Source organism: Stigmatopora nigra, chromosome 20 (assembly GCF_051989575.1).
Source record: "Stigmatopora nigra isolate UIUO_SnigA chromosome 20, RoL_Snig_1.1, whole genome shotgun sequence".
NCBI lineage: Eukaryota > Metazoa > Chordata > Actinopteri > Syngnathiformes > Syngnathidae > Stigmatopora > Stigmatopora nigra.
In genome coordinates, this window is record NC_135527.1 from 6697758 (window position 1) to 6714163 (window position 16406).

At 37.8% G+C, this 16406-nt stretch overlaps 1 protein-coding gene across 1 annotated transcript in view; it reads right to left on the reverse strand.

Moving 5' to 3' along the window:
• Positions 1–268: 268 nt before the first annotated feature.
• The window catches only part of adamtsl3 (ADAMTS-like 3), a 38973-nt gene continuing 22835 nt past the window's right edge, over positions 269–16406 (reverse strand). The window contains exons 4-26 of the mRNA XM_077742432.1: positions 15385–15430; positions 14291–14527; positions 14087–14213; positions 13154–13228; positions 12386–12543; positions 11466–11577; positions 11251–11389; positions 11138–11188; positions 10871–11075; positions 9899–10046; positions 9752–9836; positions 7523–7803; positions 7314–7446; positions 6217–6418; positions 5964–6143; positions 4969–5122; positions 4010–4889; positions 3820–3947; positions 2325–2424; positions 2055–2262; positions 916–1025; positions 627–847; positions 269–555 (exon numbers count right to left, since the gene is read on the reverse strand). Coding sequence (XP_077598558.1) covers positions 446–555; positions 627–847; positions 916–1025; positions 2055–2262; positions 2325–2424; positions 3820–3947; positions 4010–4889; positions 4969–5122; positions 5964–6143; positions 6217–6418; positions 7314–7446; positions 7523–7803; positions 9752–9836; positions 9899–10046; positions 10871–11075; positions 11138–11188; positions 11251–11389; positions 11466–11577; positions 12386–12543; positions 13154–13228; positions 14087–14213; positions 14291–14527; positions 15385–15430 — 4090 coding nt within the window. The 3' untranslated portion in view covers positions 269–445. The remainder of the gene's footprint in view (positions 556–626; positions 848–915; positions 1026–2054; positions 2263–2324; positions 2425–3819; positions 3948–4009; positions 4890–4968; positions 5123–5963; positions 6144–6216; positions 6419–7313; positions 7447–7522; positions 7804–9751; positions 9837–9898; positions 10047–10870; positions 11076–11137; positions 11189–11250; positions 11390–11465; positions 11578–12385; positions 12544–13153; positions 13229–14086; positions 14214–14290; positions 14528–15384; positions 15431–16406) is intronic.

The window sequence follows — 16406 nt, forward strand, 5'->3', positions numbered from 1 at the left end:
TAAGTTTTTTGTTTTCTTATATTCAATATTTCATTCCATTCTTAGTGAAATACAGTAATCCCTCAAATATCGCGGTTAATATACACCAAAAATGGCTCCGAAAATAGGAAAAAAAAACTGCAAATTGCTCAGTACTTTTACAAGTTTCAGCATGGATTTTCCTTTAAAAAAATGATAATAATTAATAACAACACCAAAAAATCATGAAGAATTGAATTCGCGATTATCCAGGGAAGACTATATAACATTTTTTAAAATGGAGGCGGGTTGTTAAGCCCACTAAAAATGTTCAATTCCCGATCCTTTCCAGTGGTCATTGCATTAGGTGCAGATTTCCAAGCGTCCAATCCGTCCATCTCTCTTTAAAAGTCAACTTGTGCATCATTTTTTTCGTAGAAGTCCGCTCATTTTCCGACGTCCCTGGCGTTTGTCCTCCCTCCGTTCGTCAGGTGTCGAGACACGAACGGCAGCAGCGACTCTTAAACTGGGGCAGCGTACACAGCTCCAATTGCCGGACCTTCTCACAGTACCTAGTGCTGTCCCGGCACCCTCCAGCTAAGGTCAATAAATAATCAATAACAGCTACGTCTTTGGGACATTAGCATGGCGGCTATCGAACAACTCACCTCCGCTGCAAGGCGCCATGTTGCAACGTTGCCAGCTGCGAGGGCGAGGCCGCCACGAGCAGTGTTGTTCCCGCGATGCCAGTTCACCGGACCGCCTCGTGCAGGTCACCCGGCGGGATTGGAACCCGTGTCGGCCACAGGTGGCGGTGCACTGCGTCCACGGTCCGACTCGCCACCGTGTCGCGCAAGCCTCCGCTGAGCAGTTCCTAATGTTGACCGGCCTGGAAAGGTAAGCAGATTGAAGTCAGGTTACGATACAAGGATTGTTTTTTTTGTTTTTTTTTGTTACCGTTGGAGTCCACTGCATATTCCGGAGGACACTCTGGTGCCGTTGGCGTCTTGGCAGAAAACGTGGCGGTGCTGTGCAGCCAAACTTGGACCGATACATTGACCATTACACTAGAAGAGGCAAGATTAATAGTTTGATTGGTGCTTTGATTGGACGTCTGGTTGCTGGTCTTTTGGTCGCCAGTCAAATGGTACCAGAGAGTTTACTGTTGAAATCAGCTCTCAAAATTATATTCATGAGAGAGAGAGTTTAATATCTAAGTACTGTTTAATATCTAAGTACTGTTTAATATCTAAGTACTGTTTAATATCCAAGTGCTGTTTAATATCTAAGTACGGTTTAATATCTAAGTACTGTTTAATATCTAAGTACTGTTTAATATTGAAGTACTGTTTAATATCAAAATACTGTTTAATATTCTAAGTACGGTTTCATATCTAAATACTGTTTAATATCTAAGTACTGTTTAATATCCAAGTACTGTTTAATATCCAAGTATTGTTTAATATCTAAGAAAGAAGATTAATATCTAAGTACTGTTTAATATCTAAGTACTGTTTAATATCTAAGTACTGTTTAATATCTAAGTACTGTTTAATATCCAAGTCCTGTTTAATATCAAAATACTGTTTAATATTCTAAGTACGGTTTCATATCTAAGTACTCTTTAATATCTAAGTACTGTTTAATATCTAAATGCTGTTTAATATCTAAGTACTGTTGAATATCTAAGTACTGTTTAATATCTAAGTACTGTTTAATATTGAAGTACTGTTTAATATCTAAGTACTGTTGAAAACAGTAGATATTCAGATATGAAACTCTCTAATGAATATAATTTTGAGCGCTGGTTTCAACAGTACTTAGGTATTAAACTGTACTTAGATATTAAACTTCTATCTTAGATAATAAACAGTACTTAGATATTAAACAGTACTTAGATATTAAACAGCACTTAGATATTCAACAGTACTTAGATATTAAAGAGCAATTAGATATTAAACACTACTTAGATATTAAACTTCTCTCTTAGATATTAAACAGTACTTAGATACCAAAAGACCAGGGACCAAACGTCCTGTAACTGTTTGATGGTTACACGATATGATGGTCATTAGAGAAAACAATAAGTTACTTACCAGTCCCCAGGAGCTAGTAGCCCAACTAGCACAGGTCAGAACATTACACATTCTGGAGTCGGACGGTTTCCGCCCAGCGCCAAGACAGCGGTGGCGCTCCACCTCAGTTGACCCGCCATCTGAACCCTCCACACAGCGTACTCGTCTGACCTGGGATCCGCCCCCGCAACTGACGGAGCACGGGGTCCAAGGCTCAGAACGCCAACTCCTCAACGAGAATATCCAACATTAGCATGCCGAAATAAGGACAAAACACGGATGGCGACCAACCTGTGCGTAGCTGATTGGACGCTGCTGTTTTTGTTGTTGTCAACAGGACAATCAGGGTTGTTCACTCCAACAACTTGGACACAGTTTCTTCCTCTACTTCCTGAAAATACAGTGAATGGGAATTGAAATCCCTGGACTATGTTTTTCTTTGAAACCTCCCCTAAAAGCTAATTGTTGTCATATGGCTAAGCAAAGCGCCAGAATGCGAAGTAAAGCAGCGGCTTGCCGTCTCTTTGATTGGAATCCAGAGAGGTTGCGAATGGTCACACGTTAAGGAGAGGTGGGACAACACAAATCTGAAGGGACTTTTAAGCCTATGGCACGAATTGCACATTCCCCACTACTGAGTCAGCCAGACCAAATATCGTATTTTCACGACTATAAGGCGCACTTAAAAGTCTTACATTTTCTCCAAAATAGACAGTGCGCCTTGTAATACAGTGGGCCTTATATATGGAAAAAACTGAAAACCAAAAACGAAAAACCACCACTGTCGGATATTAAAAAAAACACAAATGCATGAACTGAAACAATACTGTTAAATATGCAGATGCCATCTTAGTTTACAAAATCTTCCATCATATAGCTCCTCCCCCACTGCAAGATTTTATACCAAAACAAATCCAAAACATCAACAATGGCTGGCTCTAGAGGTGACTGTAAAGTAGTGAGTGCTTCATACCTGGAAGTCAATAGCAATTACCGTATTTTCACGACTATAAGGCGCACTTAAAAGTCGTAAATGTTCTCCAAAATAGACAGTGCACCTTATAATACAGTGCGCCTTATATATGGAAAAATGTCATTCATTGAGGGTGCGCCTTATAGTTGTGAAAATACGGTATTGGTTAAATTGGGTAAACAATGGTTGACAAGTTCGATTTTTAGCCATTTTTTTTCACCCTGCTGTTTAATAGTGATCATATCTTGATACTGTCAACTATATTGCCATTAAATGTTAATTTCCACCATATTTAAGTGGGTGGCGTTCACTACTTGGCATATAAATCAGCCAAGAATGGTCTTTTCCTTTGGCTCGAGGGCTAATATTAAACTTTAATGATGCCCGCTGACTTTATGTAATTGCGAGTTCAGCGAAAACATGTTCATTAAACAGTAAAATCTTGGCAGCTGGTGACACCTATTTGGCAAACGATTCAGATTTAGATCTAGTTTAGTAATGCTGACTTGCTTGTTGTTAATATTCTAACACATCCATTAATATCCCAAAAAAACAGGTCAATGTATAGTGATGGTTTGTAAGATAGACAGTGCACCTTATAATACACTGCGTCTTATAATACAGTGCGCCTTATATATGGAAAAATGTCATTCATTGAGGGTGCACCTTATAATGCGGTGCGCCTTATAGTCGTGAAAATACGATACTACTCCACAAGTACACACACATTAGCACATGTGTGTAAACTTACAGAATAGCCTAAGTCAGCAAGTTCTGACATCAGGATTTTCAAGAACTGAACAGAATCCTTACCCATAACCTGTAACCACGAGGAACGTGATGAGGATCCTAACCGGTTCCAGGCAGTACATGTGTAAAGACCTTCATCTGCTTGATTTGGAGACTGGATCCTTAGTGATCCAGTGGACAAAAACTTTAACCTAAAAGGGAAAGTCCAATTAAGTTAGTCTGTAGTTTTACTCAAAGGTTGTCCTTGTCTTACCTGCTATTGTACGGAAACTGTTTTCCATTCTTGGTCCATGTGATGGACGGTTCCGGGTAGCCTAGAGTCTCGCACTTGATTTCTAAACTGGAATAAGACTTCCGGAGTAAAATTAGCGTCCCTACATTGACGGTGACATTAGAAGATGGACCTTCTACAATCGTCAGAGGACTTTGGATGATTACTGGGCTTCTAGGTCTGGTTAAAAGGCTTTTCCCATTCGGTTTTTGCAGAAAAGGCGCCCTGGTGGTGTAACTGGACATTTCTGGATGATGGAGAGTTGATTCATTGGTTTCATAGTGGGACACTAGTGATAGTTCTTTAAGTAACTGGACTATAGCTCTCTCGCCTTGTTTTCCCCGGAGACGGTTGATGTCATCTAGTCTCTGACTGTCCAGAACAACAATATTCGGAATATGGAAAACCTCTTCTGACGTAGACTTGTTTCTTTCCTCCTCTAGTTGGAATAAGCGCTGGACAATGCGGTCATAAACATGAGGAGAAATACCCGAGTCTTGCGATCTGGATAAGTCCAGTTTGGGGATCTTCTGGTCTCCACCAAGGACTTGGAGGACTAGATGTTCCTTAGCTGGTCCAGCAACACAAGTGTAGACCCCGGTATCAGATGTGCCCACCTGGAGGACTTTGACTAATCCTAATGGAGTCACGGATACCCGTGGGATGTTCACTAGAGGTTTCCCGTCTTTTAACCATCGGATATTTGCTTTCAGGACATGACGTGTTGGACATCCGAGGACTATAGTTGTCCAGGGAAGTAGATAGGCAATGCCGCCGACTACTAAATGAACTTTTCTGGTTTTTTTCCATTGGATGTAAACATTTTTCTGGGTTAGGATGGTAGGGCTGAGTTTGAAGGAATCTGGGAGCCACAAAAAATGAACATTTTTGGTTATTTTTTCTTCAATTTTGTGTATTTAAGTGAAAAGAGGATGTCTTACCTTTGCAGAGTCGGAGAGAACATGGTCGTATTCTGGTGGGTCGGACTAAGGAAGAGCAATTGTTTGGATCGAGGGGACGAAATTGTCCATTGTCTCCTTGTTTCTTGCAGATAGTCTCGAGTCTTTGCATGCCGTTTCCGCAAGTTACGGAACACTGAATGACACATAAACAAAAGAGGTGGTAAATATAAGGTTTGGTAATGTGTGATATGTGTCAAAGTGGAGGCACGGGGGCTAAATCTGGCATGCCGTATGATTTTGTGTGGACCGGGAAAGTAAATTATGAGTGTTGACTTTCTGTTTTAGGATCAAATTAAAATGAAGAGTATAGATGTATATTGAATTTCCTATTTTTTCCCCTTTTAAATCAATAATTGTAATTATTTTAATCCATTTTTCTGTGTTTTTAGTTCAAAAATAATATTGTAAAATCTAAACATATAAAAAAAGTTTAAATAAACTGTTTTTGATCTATAAAAAACTGAATATTCAGGGATTTTAATCCAGTTATTATTAATCCATTTATAAAAAAATGGTCTGCAAATTATCACACATGGTATTTATGAGATACTATATGAATCAAAAGTACATTATTAGGGTTAATATCATAAAAAAGTTAGCAAATCATCAAGTCATGGTTGTTTTCTTACTGCAAAACAGAAAATAACCAACAAATAGTACATCTTAATTTGCCAAAATCTACTGGTGAAAGAGTATAGCAACACTAAGTCTTGTATGCAAATAAATATATATTATAAATTCCCCATTATTTTAAATCAATAATTATAATTTTTAAATATTTTTTTTCTGTGTTTTTAGTTCAAAAATAATTTTGTAAAATCTAAAAATATATTTAAAAGAAGCTAAAATACACTTCGTTATAGATCTATAAAAATTGGAATATTCGGGGCTTTTAATCCAATTCTTTTAATCCATTTATGAAAAAACATTAAATATTATATCTAAAATGGAGATAATACTAGAAGGAAGCCTACCGGAGACCAGCTTGTGACCCACTGTGGTGGACAATGTCGCTCAGCACTACACAGCCTCTGCTTTGCTGGCATTTTGCTAGGACAAAATGTGTTTGGCAGCTCGAGGACGCTGCCATCTGCCAAATGTTGCTTGCACAGGACTTGCCTCTTCTCCACTCCATTTCCACAACCCGTAGAACACTGCAACAACGAAAACCAAATGTTCATTTTTCACTAGCAAAGGAGCAACACAACTTCTAAAAATTCTTCCCACCTGTCCCCAGTCTTGAGTCTCCCACATTGGAGGACATTCAAGGCGATTGCAGGCCTGGACGGAGACTGGCTTGGGTTCAACGCAGTTTTCATCTGGAAGAATCTCCGTAGCGTTGCTGGACCGGTGAATGCACGCCACGTTGCGGGACATGAGTCCGACACCGCAGGAAACGGAACATGGGCTCCATTCGCCTTCTTCCCACCTGTACATACAACGTAGGAGTTAACACACCTTCTTTGAACAAGTTTAAGTACTCACACTACAATTGAGGCTACGTTAAACACTTTCATTCCTAAGATAGAGAGTTTAATATCTAAGATAGAGAGTTTAATATCTAAGATAGAGAGTTTAATATCAAAGATAGAGTTTGATATCTAAGATAGAGAGTTTAATATCTAAGAGAGAGTTTAATATATAAGTACTGTTTAATATCTAAGTACTGTTGAAAACAGTAGATATTCAGATATCAAACTCTCTCATGAATATAATTTTGAGAGCTGGTTTCAACAGTACTTAGGTATTAAACTGTACTTAGATATTAAACTTCTTTCTTAGATATTAAACAGTACTTAGATATTAAACAGTACTTAGATATTAACCAGTAGTTAGATATAAAACTTTCTCTCATGAATATAATTTTGAGAGCTGGTTTCAACAATACTTTGATATTAAAAGTACTTAGATATTAAACTTGTCTCTTAGATATTAAACAGTACTTAGATATTAAACTTGTCTCTTAGATATTAAACAGTACTTAGATATTAAACTTGTCTCTTAGATATTAAACAGTACTTAGATATTAAACACACATGAATATAATTTTGAGAGCTGGTTTCAACAGTACTTAGATATTAAACAGTACTTAGATATTAAACTCTCTCTCATGAATATAATTTTGAGAACTGGTTTCAACAGTAAACTCTCTGTCACCATTAGACCAGCGACCAAAAGACCGGCGACCAGTGGTCCACAGTCCTTTAAATCCAATTGTTACTTCCGCCTCTCTGTCAATCAGCCAGAAACCAGTCTGCGTCTGACTTCTCCAATTCGTTGAACAGTGTCTGAAGTTTTCTCATTTCATTTCAAGCTTTTTTTACCTGGGAGGACATTGTTGCATTTTGCATTCCTGGAGAAATGGCGGTGACCTTCCCGTGCTAACACACAACATCTGGCTCGCTGCAGGTTCTCTGGTCTTCTGGTTCAGGCAAACGACCACCGCTTCCTGCACACCTGAGATGGAAACACACTGCCAAAATGGCTTCTGGTACATACGTACATACGCCGCTATGGCGAGTAAGTTCCGTACCTCCACCGCAACTCTTGGAACACTCCGTGAACCCGTTGTATTCCCACTCATACTCCGCCTCCTCTTCTTCTTCTGGGTCTTGGTCCTCGACAGCTTCTAGTTTTTGGCAAGGCATCCCGTAGCAGGCTTGGCTGGTCGCAGGTTTAACGCCCTTGCACTCGTCGTCGGGGAGGTCGGCAACCGTCTGAGAGAAGGCGAGTAGGACTCGGCATTTGACGGCGCGTTGCCGAATCCCGGCGCCGCAAGTTCGGGTACAAGGTTGCCAAGGGTCTGGGATGAAACTAGAACAAAACAAAAGGAGTGTATACCTGTCAAAACCGTATATATCTTGCATAAAATGTGAGAAATGTGTAAATAAGTCGTATTTCTGGCTCAAAAAAATGATGACTCAATCAAGGGTACGGCTTATATGCACACAAATTTCACAAAGCTGCATAGTAACAAAGACGAAACGCCCTAATGCAAGACAATATGGCCGATACGGTCATTTTATTTTCAAAATAGAGAAAATATAAACAGATAAAATGCTAAATAAAATGTATTTTGATGCCTGTGAATAAAATTCAACCAAAAAAAATAAACGTTATCTTGCATAAATTGTTAAAAACCTCACTTTTGTCTGCCATTGCTCGCTCAGGGCGCCGTTATCTTACCTAAAGATAACAAACTAGACCGCTATGGACACACTTCCTTGTTGTACTGATCACCTGACTTCCTTTTTAAATATGGAGGTGAAAATTGGGAATCAGGGGGCGGCTTATACTGGAGAAATTGTCAAATTCAACCATTTTAGGGCAATTTTAAAAGTATGGTTTATACGTGGAGCGGCTTATATATATATTTTTGCATGTTTTTGACAAAATTGTTGTTCTTGTGGACGGATGAGAACTGAATAATGAAAGCAGCTGTGTTTTGAAGATATTCCCTTCAAAGTAAGACATTTGTACTCCCTTAAAACCATGAATATGAAAATTAGGAATCTGGGGGTGGCTTATATGCGAGAAATTGTCAAATTCAACCATTTTAAGGCTATTTTAAAGTGTGAGAAAATACAGTCTGAACCGAAAATGAGCTGCTGTTCGTTATACGAATCCCATTTGACGGATAAAACCTTACTTGAGTCATCTCATACGAGTTTTGTGGCGTCATGTTTAGCATCAACAAATAAAATATATCCATGTGAAGATGTTTGTGAGTTATGGTGATGCCTTTCATAAGCAGATGTTTGTAATATCCGCCAAAGCTTCTTTCCTAATCCCATCAATTACATTTCCGTCAGTGGAAAGCTTTCATTGAGTGCTTTTCTTTTTTTGAGTAAATCCAATACAGGACTAGTCTTCTTTGTAATTCTGTCCCATCTGGTTGGCAGAAAGACTATTAGTATTGGCTTGGGAGTAAGGCTATGTTACACGCACATATTTAATTTTTTTGTTTTGTTCTTCATTGCTGCTTTCTCACTTGAGAGGCCAAGCAAAGTCGCAGATGTTTCATGCAAAAAATCTCGGCTTTTTATGAGTGTATGAGTCAAAGTGGCGGCTCGGGGGCCAGATATGGCCCGCCGAATCATTTTGTGTGGCCTGGGAAAGTCAATTATGAGTGCTGACTTTCTGTTTTAGGATCAAATTAAAATGAAGAGTATAGATGTATATTAAATTTCCTGATTTTCCCTTTTTTAAAGCAATAATAGTCATTTTTAATCAATTTTTTTTGTGTTTTTAGTTCAAAAATGATTTTGTAAAATCTAAAAATATATTTTAAAAAATCTCAAGTAAACATTGTTTTAGATCTATAAAAAAATGAATATTCTGGCCTTTTAATCCAGTTCTTTTAATCCATTTATATAAAAATAAATCTAAATATGATGTATATTAAATTTCCTGACTTTCCCCCCTTTTAAATCAATAATTGTAATTTTTTAAATCTATTTCTTCTGTGTTTTTAATTCAAAAATCATTTAGTAAAATCTAAAAATATATATAAAAAAATCTAAAATAAACATTGTTTTAGATCTATAAAAAACAAAATATTCAAGGCTTTTAATCCAGTTCTTTTAATCCATTTATTAAAAAAAAAATCTAAATATTATATCTAAAATGGCATTAACACTGAGTCAGTAAGTAGCCCGTTAGTTTTATGCTTCCATGCTAACTAATTGACGATAAAGCATTTAATTCCATTTCCTAAACCGGACCACCTATTGGTGCACATATTAATCCAGTAGTAACTCACTTTGGCTCCTCGGTCACCACAGTTTCCTCTTCCAGTTCTATGGCCTGCTTGTGCCACAACGGTTTGGCCTCGACGGGAATCGTATCTGAAACACCAGAAGAAGAAAAACTTAATAGAAGCCCGTTTTATGCACGATTGAAAACCCACCTATGGGCTTGTAGCATGGCACAGTCACCAGGCACTCCTCCTTGATATGGGGCTTAATGGCGGGGTTGCATCCCCCCGCATGGAGCCCCCTATGGTCAATGCAAAGCACCACCCTGTAGCGAAGACCTTGACCACATGTCACGGTGCACTGAAGGGTAAAACCAAGAAGGACAATTAAGAACGTTCTCAGCTTTAGCAAAATAATACATCAGTATTTTGCAGAATTGTGGTCTACAGGCCCTTAGCTAATCAGGACACAGAACAAAATATGCTGTAAAAACTTGTGAACGGACGTTTGGTCGCCGGTCAAGTGTGCTTAGATATTAAACAGTACTTAGATATTAAACAGTACTTAGATATTAAACAGTACTTAGATATTAAACAGTACTTAGATATTAAACAGTACTTAGATATTAAACAGTACTTAGATATTAAACAGTACTTAGATATTAAACAGTACTTAAATATTAAACAGTACTTAAATATTAAACAGTACATAGATATTAAACAGTAGGTAGATATTAAAAAAATACTTAGATATTAAAAAAATACTTAGATATTAAACAGTACTTAGACATTAAACTCTCTCTCTTAGATATTAAACTGTTTCTCTTAGATATTAAACTCTCTCTCTCTTAGATATTAAACTCTCTTAGGTATCAAACCCTCTCTCTTAGATATTAATCTCTCTCTCAGTAATTAAACTCTCTCTCTCAGATATTAAACTCTCTCTCTCTCAGGTATTAAACTCTCTCTCTCTCTCTTAGATATTAAACACTCTCTCTTAGATATTAAACTCTCTCTCTTAGATATCAAACTCTCTCTCTTAGTTATTAAACTCTCTCTCATGAATATAATTTTGAGAGCTGTCTTCAACAGTAAACTCTCTGTCACCATTTGACTGGCAACCAAAAGACTAGCGACCAAACATCCAAGCACCTAAAAACTAATGAACACTTTTGCAGAACTTACCGGTGACCATTCCTGAGCCACCCAGTTGGGACATTCAAAGGTATTGCAGGGCTGCAAGATGGCTGCCTTGGCAGAGTACAGGCACTTCCACTCCTCTGTGGCCATCACGGTCCCTTGCATGTCTTCCTCCACGCACGAAACCGAGCGACTCTGGATTCCTCCGCCACAGGAAACGGAGCAGGCGGTCCAAGGACTGCTTTCCCACCTGAAAAGACAAATTATTTCTATCTACTGTGCTTAAAAGTACAGAAAATAAGTAGGCTTTACCGTGGTAGTGGGTGGTAGAGGTCATACGGCATTATTTCCTTGTAGCCGTCACTTCAAGACAAAATAAGATCATTTAATCCTGTGTTTAATAAACAAAAATCTGATGTTCTTACCTAGCTAAGCACGGATCCATGTTGCACTCCTGGATTTTAGGTTTGGGTTTGATGTTCTCCGGGTAATAATGACAGTACTGGTCCACCACCACGAGGTTACTTCGAAGATCGAAGCATTCCGCCGATGTCAATTGGTAACCTATGTCAAGGACACCATATTTATTTACCAAAACACCTTCCAAAATAACCTGTTGCAAATTTGTTAGCTTGCTCACCACCGCCACAGGTGACAGAACAAGGGAAGAAATCGGTTTCCCTCCATCTATGGATAATCGGCTGGTAGAATATGTACTGGACGACACTGTCTGCCCCACCTGTAAACTCCACCTGTGCAAAGAGTGATGCTCAGACGTTTGGTCGCCAGTCTTTTGGTCGCTGGTCAAATGGTCACAGAGTTTACTGTTGAAACCAGCTCTCAAAATTATATTCATGAGAGAGAGTTTAATATCTAAGTACTGTTTAATATCTAAGTGAGAAGTTAAATATCTAAGTACTGTTTAATATTTAAGTGAGAAGTTAAATATCTAAGTACTTTTTAATATCTAAGTACTGTTTAATATCTAATGACTGTTTAAAATCTAAGTACTGTTTAATATCCAAGTACTGTTTAATATCTAAGTACTGTTTAATATCTAATTACTGTTTAATATCTAAGTGAGAAGTTAAATATCTAAGTACTTTTTAATATCTAAGTACTGTTTAATATCTAAGGACTGTTTAAAATCTAAGTCTTGTTTAATATCTTAGTACTGTTTAATATCTAAGTACTGATTAATGTCCAAGTACTGTTTAATATCTAAGTACTGTTTATTATTTAAGTAATGGTTAATATCTAAGTACTGTTTAATATCTAAGTACTGTTTAATATCTAAGTCCAGTTTAATATCTACGTACAGTTTAATATCCAAGTACTGTTTAATATCCAAGTACTGTTTGATTCCTAAGTACTGTTTTATATCTAAGTACTGTTTAATATCTAAATAATGTTTAATATCCAAGTACTGTTTAATAGCTAAGTACATTTGACCGGCAAACGTCCAGTCACGCAAAAAGTTTGTGGAAGCTGAGCTATTTCTGGCAATCAATGTATTTTTCTGACAATATTTCCAGATTTAAAACAAGCGAAAGTACTTACGTGGATGGTGAAATCGGCCTCGAGTGGTCCGGGAATTCTCAGAACTTCCTTATCGGGCAGTTTCTGGTAGTCCATAGTTGTGTTTTCCAGTTGGTACTTCCCTGTTTTATCAAAAAGGCATTGGCCTTTTTCCCCTTGCAGAGTCTTGCTCTTCACATCTAGGAAACAAAAAATACATTTCAATTTCAATGTAGAGGATGAACACCATCTAAGTCTACTATTTTGGATTTAGGTCCAGTTTTATTAATGTATGTACACTCTAAAACACCTACAAAGGTCCTGTTAGGCCGGACAACTTCACGGGACCCCCTAGCGGACCACTTCCCACACATTTAACTCCCCCGTCTTCCGTTATTTGACCCGATTTCAACTCTGACACGGCCATGCGGTTTTCTAACAAGGACATTAAGGGCAAGAACAACATTGGCGGACGTAAGAATCCGCGCTTACCGACAACAGTCAACATCTGCGCACAGATGTTTGCAATTTACATGCCAAAAAAAGGTTTTCATTGAGAAAAAAGGCATGGGAAAGCCAAAGCGGAATGGAAACACACAGTAGGTTAAACGTATGATTAGCAACTGATTCAATTTGTCTCATGATGACATTTCTTGATGGAGACATTCGTCGAGTCCAAATAGCAATGGATGATGATGATGATGATGATGTGGTTAAGGGTTACGGTGAGAAGCAACATTTTCAGTGCTAATGTGATACAGGACTTGTCTGATTTGGACGAAAGAACAACCTGGACCTACCAGGACTTACACAAGTGATCCGGACCTTTCAAAACAAGACGGATGTGACGGCTACCGAAGGGGATGACCACAGCGGTGTCTTCAGCTTGATATGGAAACAGATGAAATGCAGCTTATGAGAATCAAATATTTTGCAAAAAAATGACCACACCACATCACACGGTCTTTTGGTTGACGGTCTTTTGGTCGCCGGTCAAATGGTGACAGAGAGTTTACTGTTGAAGCCAGCTCTCAAAATTATATTCATGAGAGACAGTTTAATATCTAAGTACTGTTTAATATCTAAGTACTGTTTAATGTCTAAGTATTGTTTAATATCTAATTATTGTTTAATATCTAAGTACTGTTTAATATCTAAGTACTGTTTAATATCTAAGTATTGTTTAATTTCTAAGCATTGTTTAATATCTAAGTATTGTTTAATTTCTAAGTATTGTTTAATATCTAAGTACTGTTTAATATCTAAGTATTGTTGAAAACAGTAGATATTTAGATATTAAACTCTCTCTCATGAATATAATTCTGAGAGCTGTACTTAGATATTAAACAGTACTTAGATAATAAACGGTAATTAGATATAAAACAGTACTTAGATATTAAACAGTACTTAGATATTAAACAGTACTTAGATATTAAACAGTACTTAGATATTAAACAGTACTTAGATATTAAACAGTACTTAGATATTAAACAGTACTTAGATATTAAACAGTACTTAGATATTAAACAGTACTTAGATCTTAAACAGTAGTTAGATCTTAAACAGTACTTAGATATTAAACTCTCTCTCTCTCTCTCTTAGATATCAAACTCTCTCTCTCTCTCTTAGATATTAAACTCTCTCTCTCATGAATATAATTTTGAGAGCTGGCTTTAACAGTTAACTCTCTGTCACCATCTGACCGGCGACCAAACGTCCAAGCACCCACGCCGTCGAACCTACGTTCCCCCGAGGCTCGCTGAGATTTGTAGTGTCCTCGCACCAGCCGGCACGAGGACCCATCCCCGTTGCAGACGCCGCAGTTGTCCTCTTTAGCAGCACTTCCCAACTCGTGATCACAACCCACGATCTGGAACACAGTAATCAAGTGGCATTACTTGGGGTGAACTTGCCACCATCTTAAAAGACTCCTACGAAAAGGCTCACCTGGCACGTCCCGCTGATGCACATGTCGAGGGACTCCGTATAGCAACGTGTTCCATCTAAAACCTTTGGCGCCAACTCCATCAATAGCCCCGAACCCTTGGCTTTGCATTTCAGGGCGCACGGGTTATCCGGGTCGTTGTACACGGGCAGCCATTCGTGGAACTGGTCCTGGTAGCGGACGTCTGCGTGAGCCGAACACTGCTGAGCCCGGAAGTCTCCGGCATCCAAAGGGCAGTCCTACCAATCAGATTTTGTACGTTAATTTGAAATAACCAGCTGATTTTCACCAAGTTTTGCAGTACAGTGAACACCCGCATATCCTCAGTTTACACCACGGACTATTGTATTTTTACGACTATAAGGCGCACCGCATTATTAGGCGCACCCGCAATGAATGACATTTTTTCCATATATAAGGCGCACTGTATTATAAGGCGCACTGTCTATTTTGGAGAAAATTTAAGACTTTTAAGTGCGCCTTATAGTGGTGAGAATACGGTAATTGCTATTGACTTCCAGGTATGAAGTACACAGTTACTACACAGTCACCTCTAGAGCCAGCCATTGTTGATGTTTTGGATTTTTTTGTATAAAATCTTGCAGTGGGGGAGGAGCTATATGATGGGAGATTTTGTAAACTAAGATGGCATCTGCATATTTAAAAGTATTGTTTCAGTTCAGGCGTTTGTGTTCTTTTTAATATCCGACAGTGGTGGTTTTTCGTTTTCAGTTTTTTCCATATATAAGGCGCACTGTATTATAAGGCGCAATGTCTATTTTGGAGAAAATGTAAGACTTTTAAGTGCGCCTTATAGTCGTGAAAATATGGTACATCATCTGGAATTTTCAAGCCAACATGGCTTCCAATTATGGAATAACCGATCACAACACTTACCTTCATTGACTTGTATTATTTTGAGCCAATAAAACACTTTAAAAACAAACCAAATGCACCGGTTGGTCGATGCATCCTATTGGCAATTCTGATTTTAGCAGGAATTCGTTTTAAGAGTCAATTATTCATGCAGGGTTCACCATATTGCAAGTCCATCTTTTAAAACAAAAAATCCCATGGTTGAAGATGCTGAACTTACCACATTACTGCATGTGCGATATTTGATATTCTGGCCTTCGCAGGTCCTGGAGAAGGAGGAAGGGGGGGGGGGGGTATAAGGAGCACTTGTGTGAACTGGCTTTGGCTTGTGTTGAATGATGAGGCAAACCACAATACACACTAGTCATGTGCACCCAAAGGCAGCGGTTAACTCGACATTTGCTCAACACTTTTGGCTTGTGGGGAGCCGCAAATGCGAAGGGGGCGGGGTTAGGCCTTGTGGCTAACTCGCAAAGACATAATAGCGCTCGTACAATGTGACCATGCACCAAGTGTAACACTCTGCCACTGTAGTTAAAGCCGATTTATCATTTTGGGAAATCTGCTGACTTTCAAGGTATGTTCACCCAGGATAAAAATGAACATTTGTGCAGGTTTTGATGGATTTTTGAGCAGAAATCTTTGAATTTTCCATTTAGATATAATTGAACCATTTTATATATAATATTTAGATTTTTTTTAATAAATGGGTTAAAAGAACTGGATTAAAAGCCCTGAATATTCAGTTTTTTATAGATCTAAAACAATGTTTATTTGAGCTTTTTTTTAAATGTATTTTTAGATTTTACAAAATTATTTTTGAACTAAAAACACAGAAAAAATGGTTTAAGAAAATGACAATCATTGATTTTAAAGGGGGAAAATCAGGAAATTTAATATATATATCTATACTCATTTTAGATAGAATATTGGGATTTTTTTTAAATAAATGGATTAAAAGAACTGGATTAAAAGCCATGAATATTCAGTTTTTTATAGATTTAAATCAATGTTTATTTTAGCTTTTTTATATATATTTTTAGATTTTACAAAATGATTTTTGAACTAAAAATTGATTAAAAAATGACAATTATTGGTTTAAAAAGGGGAAAAAATCAGGAAATGTAATATACATCTATACTCTTCATTTTAATTTGATCCTAAAATATAAAGTCAACTTTCCCGGGCCACACTAAATGATACAGCGGACCAGATTTGGCCCCCAGGCCGCCACTTTGACAC